Source organism: Apis laboriosa, unplaced genomic scaffold, assembly GCF_014066325.1.
Source record: "Apis laboriosa isolate Shangri-la unplaced genomic scaffold, ASM1406632v1 scaffold12_cov154, whole genome shotgun sequence".
NCBI lineage: Eukaryota > Metazoa > Arthropoda > Insecta > Hymenoptera > Apidae > Apis > Apis laboriosa.
The window spans coordinates 4,394,366-4,405,984 of record NW_025221207.1 but is presented as its reverse complement, the minus strand read 5'-3'; the positions used below and the strand labels follow the sequence as shown (position 1 = coordinate 4,405,984).

At 29.7% G+C, this 11,619-nt stretch overlaps 2 protein-coding genes across 6 annotated transcripts; both read left to right on the top strand.

Annotated features, from left to right (window-relative positions):
* Window positions 1-461: 461 nt before the first annotated feature.
* Window positions 462-6,807, top strand: LOC122720408 (protein trapped in endoderm-1). Of its 5 annotated transcripts, XM_043947121.1 has the most exons (6): window positions 462-782; window positions 3,102-3,495; window positions 4,064-4,290; window positions 4,554-4,753; window positions 5,375-5,621; window positions 6,090-6,807. In XM_043947121.1, exons 4-6 carry the CDS (start codon window positions 4,627-4,629, stop codon window positions 6,736-6,738), a joined length of 1,023 nt encoding a protein of 340 aa, XP_043803056.1. In that variant the 5' UTR covers window positions 462-782; window positions 3,102-3,495; window positions 4,064-4,290; window positions 4,554-4,626; the 3' UTR covers window positions 6,739-6,807. The 5 variants fall into 5 exon arrangements, with proteins under 5 accessions (XP_043803056.1, XP_043803057.1, XP_043803059.1 ...); XM_043947122.1 differs by lacking the exon at window positions 3,102-3,495; XM_043947124.1 differs by lacking the exon at window positions 462-782 and having other exon boundaries at window positions 2,265-3,495; window positions 4,554-4,669.
* A 1,091-nt stretch (window positions 6,808-7,898) lies between these two features.
* LOC122720616 lies at window positions 7,899-10,060 on the top strand. Its single transcript, XM_043947412.1, has 4 exons — window positions 7,899-8,752; window positions 8,970-9,376; window positions 9,554-9,653; window positions 9,728-10,060. The coding sequence occupies exons 1-4, from the start codon at window positions 8,444-8,446 to the stop codon at window positions 9,899-9,901; spliced, it is 990 nt and encodes a 329-aa protein (XP_043803347.1). The 5' UTR covers window positions 7,899-8,443; the 3' UTR covers window positions 9,902-10,060.
* The last annotated feature ends 1,559 nt before the right edge of the window (window positions 10,061-11,619 follow it).

The following is an 11,619-nucleotide window of genomic DNA, read 5'->3' as shown; positions in this document are numbered from 1 at the left end:
ATCCCGAAATTAAAGGAAATCAATTAATTCCCATTGAAAGCTCAATATAATCCTTACGCATCGGGCAATAAAATACAATTCCACGCATTTTCTTTTTTTTTCACGCAATTCGAGCGAATTTGTTTCTTTTTGTCCACTTGAATTATTACATTTTCATCGGATAATCAAGCGCTACTTCAATAACTCGACGGTGTACGAGTAATAACGTCCAATCGATACCACCGCTAATCGAACAATTAATGGCCCGTTACAGCGTGTACAGAGGAATGCGTGAAAGTTAATATTCGCCGCCAACCCCCTTTGCACCCTGTTGACCGCGTTAATTCGAGCGCGTGCCAATCGTGTTCCGATCCCCCAACTGTTTTCGACCATCGACTCGATCTCTGTGCGAGGAACGACTCGTCAGTACGAGGAACGCGTGCGGGCGAGGCGTAACAAGAAGGTCGAAGGAGAGCCTCGTGTTTCGAGGCTGATTCAAGACGATGTTAAAAGGAATTCGTAATCGTGTTTTACGTTAATCGATTGAAAGGATTTAATATTTTAGATTTCGAAAAGTTTTAAAATTCTCATAAAGAATGAAATTTTATGTTTAAACGTAATGTTGATTGTAAGTTTGATGGAAGAACAGGAAAGTGTGTTGGTTTGAATTGAAGAAAGATTTGAGATGGAAGTTAATTTGTGGGGACAGTTTTCTTGTGAAATTTTTTGTTGTTATCAAGTGTTGTTGAAGAATTTTGATTGAGAAGCATTCTGAATCGAGGAACTTTTATTTGATAAAAGGGGTAATTATTAAGATAAATTTTTTTAATATTTTGAAATAGTAATCTGTGAATATGTAGTTAATATTACGATAATGTTACGATGTTATTATGATATATCATTGACAATCTTTAATGGTAACTAGTAAATATAATTCGTATAAACAGATTAATTATATATTTTATTTAAATTTATAGAATATATGTATATATTGGCAATATTTGACTACTGAAATCTATATTATAGATTTTTTAAATATCATATGGTATTAATATTTAAATAAATAAGTAATTAATTTATAAAAATACTTGCATTTTTTCAAAGAGATCAGATTTATAATCTAAAAATAAGATAAGTAACTTGTTATTAAGGATCTGAAAGTAAAAGTTGATGCTAGAAATAATATTTTTTACGTTCTATCTTTTCACAGTTTACTTTTTTCACGCATGATTTCTCATTTGTTTGAACATCTATATTTGCTGCTATTTGAAACAAGGTTACTATGTGAAGAAAGATGTTTCTTCATACATGAAATTTCAATCTCGAGTTATAAACTGTAAAAAGAAAGAGGAAAATAAAATTGATTTTGGTATATAAATTGCATAAATAAAATAAATGTCTATAATTTTAAAATTTCTTAAATTGTTCTCCTTGATTTTTAATTTTAACTTTCATTTTTATTTAAATTTTTTTTAAATTTTAAAAAAGATGAATCTGGATTTTTATTTTGTATTATAATTTTTTGAATATAAATTATCGAAGCACTTGAATGATTTATTTTTACTTTTTCCACGTTGATTAAATTCTTTTACGCCAACAATGACAGCAGAAGAGGAATAAATTAGAATATAAAATTTCACCATGGCCTCAGTCGTTTTGACCTTTTAAATCTTATATTCAGTTGCCTTCTTTCAAAATAAATTTTTGTAAGAAGTTTTGTAGAAAATGATACTCGAAATCTTAATTCCAAAACTTTAATCAACATATATTAATATTTATTTCAAAAATTTCCATTTATTCTTCAAGATTTTCAACGAAAAACAAAAATTGACAAAATACAAAAAAAAGAAAAAATGCAAATCGAAAAGACATCGTAACTAGAGAAGAAGAAGTTATCTTTTTAAAAGTGTCACACAAGTGAGAGGGGTCCAAAAATTCTCACGATGGCCACCACAGCTCGAGTAGTATCATTTTGCTCGATTGTACTTGAACGATGCTCGGTTCAACAATGATCTCCAGAGAGAGAGAAAGAGAGAGAAAGAGAGAGAGATTAAATTAATTACGATTTCTTGGTGGCAGTGATGCTTGGGCGAAAGAGGCAAGGGTTCAGAGAGGCGGAATACGAAAGAACCGTAAAAAAGGCAGCGATGGAGGAAGCGAGAGAGTTATATGAAAGAAGTGGCAGATAAGAAGTGTATTCCTCGTGTAAAAGGGGAGTAAAGCGTCGACGAATCTCGTCAGTCGAGGAATGATCGTTGTGTCAACTAGGCGAAACGAGTTTGCGACTGTTCTAGTATTGTAAAGAATTGCGAGAAATATTTTTACGCAAAAAGTGTGGAACTTGAAAGTTTTGGAATTTTATTAAATAATAAAAAATAATTTTATTCATTTTATTTGCAAGACTCAAGAAGTCATAAAAAAGTTTGTTGTTGGATCGCTTCTTGAGTGAAAAAGATGAATAATTAATAAAAAGAATCGAGATTGGTTTAGAGAAATGGTGGAGGTTTATAGATTTGGGATAAGGTGTTATCGTATATATAAAAATTACAAGGGTATTTCTTTGGTGGTGAGAAAGAAAGAGGAAACATAGTGAAATAGAGTGGTATTGAATAATCGAGTTTCTGAACTGAATGTGACCCTTTGTGAGGTGTTATCGATGATGATTTGATTTGAAGAAAGAGCAGGAAGAAGATAGGAATTTGAAGATAACAGCGATTATTCATTATACAATAAGTTACCTGTTTGTAATGGCAACGTTGAAAAAAGAAATTTGATGAAATAATACTTAGAAATCAATTGACTCACAAATTTCAGATATTTAATTTAGAATCGAGTCGAAATAATGTAAAAAATTTATTTCTTCTTCATATTTTTCAAGAGTTTTCAAAGTTTTCTAAAACTTTTGTTAGCGTCCTCCACGACTTTTATCGATATTTATTCAAATTTCCAAGATTTCACAAATTTCGTCGATAATATATTTCAAAGATTTCCAAGATCTTCACCTTCGTTTTCCAAGATTTTTCGAGGAGACGAAGAAAGATCTTTGGAAAATTGGAAATGAACATATCGCGTCAATGCCAGTATTTCCAAGTAACCAGTGAAAATCAATTATTTTCAATAAGGCAAGGTCGAAGTTCAGCGGATTCCGATAGTTCCAAGAACAACTTTCCGCGTCTGTCGCAACAAGTTCAAATCCCATGACCATTCCAGAGTAAACGGAAGGGATAAAGAAGAGGAAGAGGTTTTCTTTCTTCTCGTCGAGGTCTGAAGGATTCCCCTCGGCCCCTCGTTTTTTCGATGTCGCCACGACGATGGGAAGAAAATCGGAGAACGAGAACGGATAGAACGAGTCGCTGCTAATGAACGAATAAAAAGAAGAGGAGAAGTGAGTTGTATTCGAATGGCTGGCTCGGATAAGGAGCCCTCCTCGTGCGTTTAATCGTTCCAGACAGTGGAGCGACGATTGGCATATGCAAATCTAGTGGCACAGAGTTTCAACAATACAGAAATGCGGTGGTTCGTTGAATTTTCAAACTTCAATCCTCTTTATAATAAGAATAAAAAAGTGTTTATGTTGTTGAGGTTCGTTCGAAATTTTTCCAATAAATACGATATTTTATTTTTCAATGTATTTTATCATGTAATTTCTTTTTTTTTTTTTTTAAATCTACACTTTTTATTTTCGACGTCGTATGCATGTCTTTTAAATTATTTCAATTTAATTTTTAGATTTCGTTTTCTGCGAGTAATAAAATTAAATTGTATGAATTTTTTTATATCGAAACGTGACGTTAGTGGATACGTTACTTCACGAATAATTTGTCTCTCGTTATCGTGCGAGAGCTTCTTTTAATTAAAATTGAGATAACGAGAAAGAATATCGCGAAGGAAAGTTCTGAATTTTATAACGATTCGTTATTGGGAAAGATTCATTAACAGTGTCTGTAATAAATTGTGAAAGGGCGTCGATAAGGAATTCTGTTATCGTTGTTTCAATTAATAAACCAAGGTTTTTTTTCTCTCTTGATACGTGAATCATGGATAATTAAGTTAAGTTATGTTATCTCGTTGCTTTCTGTTTTAGACCAGTCAACTTTCGATGGGGCCAATACAAGGCAGTGGTAAACATTGGCTTCATTCATCTTGTGATAAAAAAAGTCAACCGCAACTTGAATCGAAATTTTCACATCAAAATCTGGAAAAATATCGTTCGATTAATACAAATCGATGAATAATTTGAAATTGATTGAATGAGAAGAAGAAACAAAAATTTCCACGTATAAACACGATGAATAATATCACAATTGTGACGTAAGTATATCTTAAATTGAAATTTTATTCTAAATTTCCATCTATTTTTATTTTTATTTTATATTATATAGAAAAATCGTGAAGATGTATTTTTAAATTAATATAATATCAATATGAATTTATTAAATGTTGAATTCATGTAATGGATGTAAAAATTCTGTAAAATTTCGTATATTTGATATGATCATATATTTGTATCGTAAATGTATAGTTGACATTAAATCCAGGTGTCCTAATGATATCAATTTTCTCTTTTCTCAAAGTGTACGCACTTCGTTCTGTATTTCACTGTCCAAGAAAATGTCACATCGAGGAAGCACATAAACACGATACAAAATGGACGATTCTGTAACAAACGACACAATTTTCGAATCCGGAGGTGAGAGTCTCAAGCACTTTCCACGGCCAGTCACTATCGCAGCTGCGGTTTGCGCGATAATTTTCAGTGTCGTTGGAGTTGCGGGTAAAATCCAGTTTCTTTACTTCTTTACATTTATATGAAATAAATTATTTCATATCGATTGCAAGTTTTTATAAAATTCAAAATTAATTAGAAATTTCTTAAAAAAAAGAAAAGAATATTTCCATAAAATAATCGTCAAGAGAATTATATTTGTGAAACTTATTTTATAAAAGTCTTCCATCGTTAGAAAAGGTTTCAGAAATAGAGGAGGAAAATAATCCATACAGATGTGACTGAACCTTTAATTGTACGTTTCAATTCTGTGGTTAAGTTCTTGTTGACCCATGGTGGCGTTTCTCAGTTTAACAGCTATTAAACGCCCTTAAATTATGCACGAGGGTGTCAAGAATTAGAACGATTAATTCCTTCTATTTTAATTATGCGCTTGCTTCTTTTACGACTTCAAATAACGAAGCTTCAATTGCGCGAATATATTCCTCACATATTTCTTGTATATTATTATATATATTTATTTAAATGATATGATTATTTTTATCACATTATTAAAAATTAATATCTATGATATCCACTTGTTATTTAATTATTTTAAATTAAATGTAAAAATTGTATTTGTAATTTTCACTTGTTTTTCTTTTTTTAATTATTTTTCTTATGTTTCAGGCAATTTGGTAACAGTAATAGCATTATTAAAATACACGAGGCTGAGACGGCATGCTACGACCGCTTTCGTAATAAGTCTCAGCATTTCTGACTTGATTTTTTCCGCGGTAAATCTACCATTAACTGCGAGCAGATATTTAAACGAGGCGTGGGTGCTGGGTGAAACTCTGTGCAAAATATTTCCGCTCTTTTTCTATGGAAATGTCGCGGTGTCTTTGCTCAGTATGGTGGCAATCACGATTAATCGGTTGGTAATTTTAATAAAAATAAATAATTGTTATAAGAATTTCAAATATTTTTCTAATCTTTCGATATTTTCCCTAATGTTTTGTCACACAGTAAGACACCTGTAATAACAAAGTTTCTTGTTTAATTTATTTTAAAGTATGCTGACGAATTATTATATGACTGATTTAACAAAGTCAGCATACTTCAATGGAACTTAATCCATTGCTCATCTGAATAAGATCAAATGTACGCGTGATAAATCCAATACGAACAGCTGCTATTTATGTTGAATTGCAAATTATTAGCAATTATCGAATTTAAATCGATACTTTTGTAATAAAAATGATTAAAAAATTAAGAATACTTATTATTAAAATAAAGATTGTAAAACATAAAATTATAAAATCAAAACAATTAATAATAAATTAATAAATAATTGAAAATTATATCTTCCAGATATTCATCTAATCGATTGACAAAATTTCAGATATATATTAATCTCGAGATCAGAAATATACGCTCAATTGTACACTACTCAACGGATTATTCTAATGCTAATCGCCATTTGGACATTGAGTTTCACTCTACTTTTGCCGCCATTGCTCGGTTTCTGGGGAACACTAGGCCTGGAACCGTCCACCTTCTCTTGCACTATACTAAAGAAGAACGGTAGCAGCCCAAAGAAATTCTTATTCGTTCTAGGATTCATCGTGCCATGCGTTGTGATAAGTGTTTCTTATTTTTGCATCTATTGGCGTGTGAGGAAGAGCAGAAAAAATTTGGAAGCCCATGCCGGCCCGAACAGAAGAAAAGCAGGAGGGTTTCAACGAAGAGAAGACTCTAGAGTGACCAGATTAATGTTGACTATATTTCTGTGCTTCCTTTTGTGTTTCATGCCGCTCATGCTCGTCAATGTGATCGACGATAAAATAAAAATCCCAATTTTGCACGTGATAGCTTCTGTGCTCGCGTGGGCCTCTTCTGTGATCAATCCTTTCATTTATGCCGGCACTAACAAGCTTTACAGAGAGGCTTACAAGCAGATTTTGTGTCCAATCTCTGCTAAAATACCAACTACCGGGCCGAAACCTACCCACTCGCATTCGAGTAAAGTATCATCGCCACAAGCGACTTGAAACTTTATCATTTTATTCGTTTTAGTGATGTTATACTGTATAAATAATGCGTATATAATGAAAATTAATTGAGATGAAAAATTGTTAATATTTTTATTATATATATATGAATTATTCAAAATAAAAATAAAAATAAAAAAAGATGGAAATAGAAATTATTTTAAACAAAATTGCTAATGATATTTTCATTATATGTGAATTTATATGATACGAATATACAATATGAATCGAATAAAATTTGTAATATTTTATTCGAAATGAAATTTATATTAGTCCTTTATCGTGAAAATTATTTTTTTATTAATCTATGATTTTTAAAGAGATATAAATGGACAAATGCTTGCGAGCAGCAATAGATATAAAAGACTATAATCATAATTCATTGGGCATTTATTAGTATAAGTTAAGTCAGTTAGATTAAAATTAATTATTTTTTTATACCTATTAGGAAAAGAAAAAATATTGAAGATTGAAAAAAATATAACCAAGTATTATACTTGTATAAATTAATTGTTGCCAAATTAATTATGATAATATTAAATTATTATTTTACTTACTATACACATGTACAAAATATACAATGTCATGAAATATATTTTATTGTAAAATTAACATGATAAAAATTTGTATTGTAAATATGTAAGAATAAAATTTTATACTTCTTATATAGTGACTACAAAAAATATCTACATAATATTATATAAATATAGCATTTAAGTAATCAAGTGCATATTAAATTTATTGTATTATTTTCATATGATTATAAGACTTTAATAATATATATATATATTTTTTAATTATATACAACAATATATATTTTGTATTGTACTATTTTCATATAAGACTTTTAATTATAAAAGTAAAATATATAATCTTTTAAAAAACGCTTTATTAGAAAATAAGAATGCAAATACTTTTTGTAGTCACTCTATATTTTCTATATTATAAAATTTTTATAAAATCTACATGAATGTGAAATAAAGAAACCTAAAGGAAAAAAATATTTATACTTACTCGATAAAATAATATCTAAAATTTATTTGTAAACACTTTTTAGCAGACTGTCAATAAAACTGTCAAAAAATTACAATTCTACTTCAAAAATTAAAATATAAATTATATATATGTGTATATATAAATAAATAATTTTCCCAAAATCTTTAAAGCATTTAATACAGTTAATTGTGATATCACATTCGTTCCTTGCTTCGCGATATATTGTGGAATCTTTTCCATGTACTAAGTACTTATCTATAGTCTTTCTTGACGTAATAAGCATATCATACCATAAACATTTATTGTTTTACCCTATTCAAGGAACACATGGTATTCTCACGGAGCGGTAAAATAATTACACGCATCGATCAATGTCGATTACATTCTAGCTTGATTACACGATTGTGCGTTACATTATAATTTAATCTCGAATTCAATGGCGTACGGAGGTATATACCGTCACTTTAAATTCATGTTAACATCAAGTTAACATTATCAGTCGATAAAACTTTGCATTTTTCGAAATCGCGTTTCTTCGTATTTTTAAAAAAATAAATTAAGTTTTGTACGTAATATAAGATTCTATCACGTTTCTCGATATCTCTTATTCTTTATGAGATTTCGAATTCTATTAAAAATAAACTTGTTGCATAATATCAATGTACTATTGCTTTAATATATCTATAATATATTGGGCTACATCATCAAGATGAAAAATCGCTTAATACCAGAAAGAGCGATTTTGTTCACGAAACTCAGCGTTGCTCTCACGTGTTCCTGGCCTCCTTCTCCTCTTGCAACCAAAGCTCAACATCTTTTCTTTAATGTATTGTGGTGCATTGCGTTTTTAACCGCTGTCACATTATTTTTACCATTATTGGCCGCCATTTACGAATATCGTAAGCATCCTATTATTCTTGGGAAAACGGTGAGCCTTACCGCGGCTGTTGCTCAAGTGACGATTAAAATGATAATATGTCGTTTGCAGCAGAAACCTTTTCAAGTAAGTTCATTACTCTCTTGATAAAATGAGAGGAGAAATATTTTAACTCTTGAGAAATGTTTTAATATTCATTTATAAAAAAAGAAAAAAAATCAAAGATCGAAAGTTTTCCTTTTTTTATATTTTATCTTTATTTTTTTTATTCTATCTCATTCTTTTATTCTCTTTATTTATTTTTTATATTCTATTTCAATTAAAATAATCGTGCATCTCGAGCAAAGTGCTCTTTTAGGTGCTGTACTCTGAAATGGAGAACTTTTGCAAACAGGCCACGAACGAAGAAAAGATCATACTGCAACGTTACGTTGATAGATACAAATATTTTCATAGTTTCTATATATTATGGAGTTTTCTTACTACGATATTCGTCATATGCAGTCCATTGTACACAGCGCAAACATTCCCCACCCACGCGATATATCCATTTTCAGTGAGACGTCATCCATACAAGGGTTTAATCTTTTTCCATCAATCGTTCGTTGGGTTTCAAGTGTCTTCAGGCATGGCTGTTGACACTCAGATCGCTCTTCTTTTACGATATGCCGCAGCTAGATTCGAGATTTTAGGAATTCAATTCAGTAATGCGAAATCAGACGGTGAGTTCGACGCCTGCATAGAGAAGCATAATGAACTCTTAAGGTAATCACCTTTTACAATCTAAATATTATAAAGCTTCTCGTACTGATTTGTATTTATTATTGTATAAATTGCATGTTAAAATACTTTTTTATGCATTTAAATGTATAGAATTTTAAATGCACAGTATTTAATTATATATTTTTATTCTGATATTCTGATTTTATCCAATTCGCACAGACATACAAGGGAAATTCGACGATCTATCAGATATCTAATTTTGGCAACAAATGGAACAACTGTCATTGCCGTGATATTCGGCAGTTTAAATTTAATTGCTGTATGTAATTTAATTTTTAAAACGTTGAAACTGATTCTGAGAATCAATTGAAATTTTGAAACTTTCTGAAATAGAATCAGCCACTAGCCCTGAAGGCTTTATACGCTATCGTGGTGTTCAGTGCCAGCGTGGAACTCTTTATGTACGCTTGGCCAGCGGATAGCTTGATGCACATGGTAATCAAATTATCACGATACGATACATTTCAATTGACAATGAAACATTTTCAATTTCATCTTTTATCCTAAGACAATGAAAATGGCTACAAAAGTGTACAATATGGATTGGTACAGAAGAGACATCAGAACCCAAAGAAAGATACTTTTTATAATTTTAAGATCTCAGAAATACGAAAGTTTTGGGATTAATGGTATTGTACCTGCACTTTCATTATCTTATTACGGGAAGGTATTATGTTTATTCTATTTTTTTACTCGTAATAATTGTTATTATTTGATATTTTTTCGTATTCCTTTATTGTTTTGCAGTATCTATACACATCTTTGTCGTATTTCAATGCATTACGTATTATGGTTGAAGATACTGTTAACTAGTTTATCTTGAAATTTCATGATGGGGAAATATTAAATTTGAAAGATGTATGTATATACGTGTATACGATTTTCCATTTCATATTTCACATATTTCCTCTTATTGTGGCTTTTTTGCACCTGTCTATCGTACATGTATAATGCAATCAATAATTATTATCGACGTTTGAATTACCTAGCAACACTAGAAACATAGTGGAGAAAATCACCACTCAACATTTTGCTCCCAATTTTACATTGAATATTTCTTAAGAAACTTTTATCAGTATATATGAATGTTAATCCTTTAACATAATTATTACTAATCTTTCTTTGCATTTGATTAATATCAGTTATGCAAGACAAATATACAATGCAATTATTATCATTCAAGACCCCAAAGAAAAGAATATCTGTAAAAAAATCATAAATTATTTTCAGAGAAGAATGGATACAAGAATCGCGTAGTTCTTAGCTTGATATCGCTTTTCAAAGATTAATTTTTGAAAAATTTTCAATGAAAATATTGAAAAGTTTCCAAAGATTAATTTATCGAAAATCGATACCAATTACCAGGTCTCACCACGAGGAGGTAACTACGCATCGAGACCCACCTAAAGCTAAAAAAAAAAAAAAAGAAAGATATTAAGATTAATTTAATTAAACAAATTAAAAAAATATAAAACACAAAATATACAACACATAAATAAATATCATATAAAATAAATCTAAAATGTAAAATAAATTTTCAATACAAAGAATTTTTATAATAATCTTTACAATAATTTTTACAATAATCTTTACAATAATCTTTACAATAATCTTTACAATAATCTTTACAATAATCTTTACATTTGTCGCAATTTCTCGTTCGCAATTAATATATCGTCCAACGATGAGGCTTAAATCTAGCTTAATCTAGATCTTAATACTAAATCTTAAATTTATATATATCTAAAAATACGCTCTTATTTAAATAAAAATTTTCGATACAAAGAATCTTTACAATGATCTTTACATTAATTATTTATTACAATTAATCATTCAACGATGAAGCTTAAATCTAGCTTAATACTAAATCTTAAGTCTATTTGCATTCGTATCAAAGATACACTTTTTTCTTTAAAGCGAAAAAAATAATAAGAAAAAATTGAAATTGTTAATTATTAAATCAAATAAATATTCCTATCATTTCAAAGAGACAGAAGAAGACACATAATTCAGAAGAAGATACAAACAAGCGCAAAAGAAAAAATAAAGAAGAAAAACCAAAACTCGAATCATCATCGATAAAAAAGAAGATAAAACTTAAAAAAATCAATCCTACATCACTATCGCCCTCATATCACGACTTACATCAATGGACTTACGAAAATCGATGGACAAATGATACTTTCCAGTCGTGACCAGTTAGGGGTTACGACAACGGTCTTGTA

What these genes read in the sequence shown, in the direction of transcription:
- LOC122720408 (XM_043947122.1), top strand. Translation starts at nt 4,627, where the DNA reads ATGGACGATTCTGTAACAAACGACACAATTTTCGAATCCGGAGGTGAG. An exon ending in CAGTGTCGTTGGAGTTGCGG is followed by an intron (nt 4,754 to 5,374) that starts GTAAAATCCAGT and finishes CTTATGTTTCAG; the next exon opens with GCAATTTGGTAACAGTAATA. An exon ending in GTGGCAATCACGATTAATCG is followed by an intron (nt 5,622 to 6,089) that starts GTTGGTAATTTT and finishes ACAAAATTTCAG; the next exon opens with ATATATATTAATCTCGAGAT.
- LOC122720616 (XM_043947412.1), top strand. Translation starts at nt 8,444, where the DNA reads ATGAAAAATCGCTTAATACCAGAAAGAGCGATTTTGTTCACGAAACTC. An exon ending in TTCAAGTAAGTTCATTACTC is followed by an intron (nt 8,753 to 8,969) that starts TCTTGATAAAAT and finishes GTGCTCTTTTAG; the next exon opens with GTGCTGTACTCTGAAATGGA. An exon ending in GCAGTTTAAATTTAATTGCT is followed by an intron (nt 9,654 to 9,727) that starts GTATGTAATTTA and finishes TTTCTGAAATAG; the next exon opens with AATCAGCCACTAGCCCTGAA.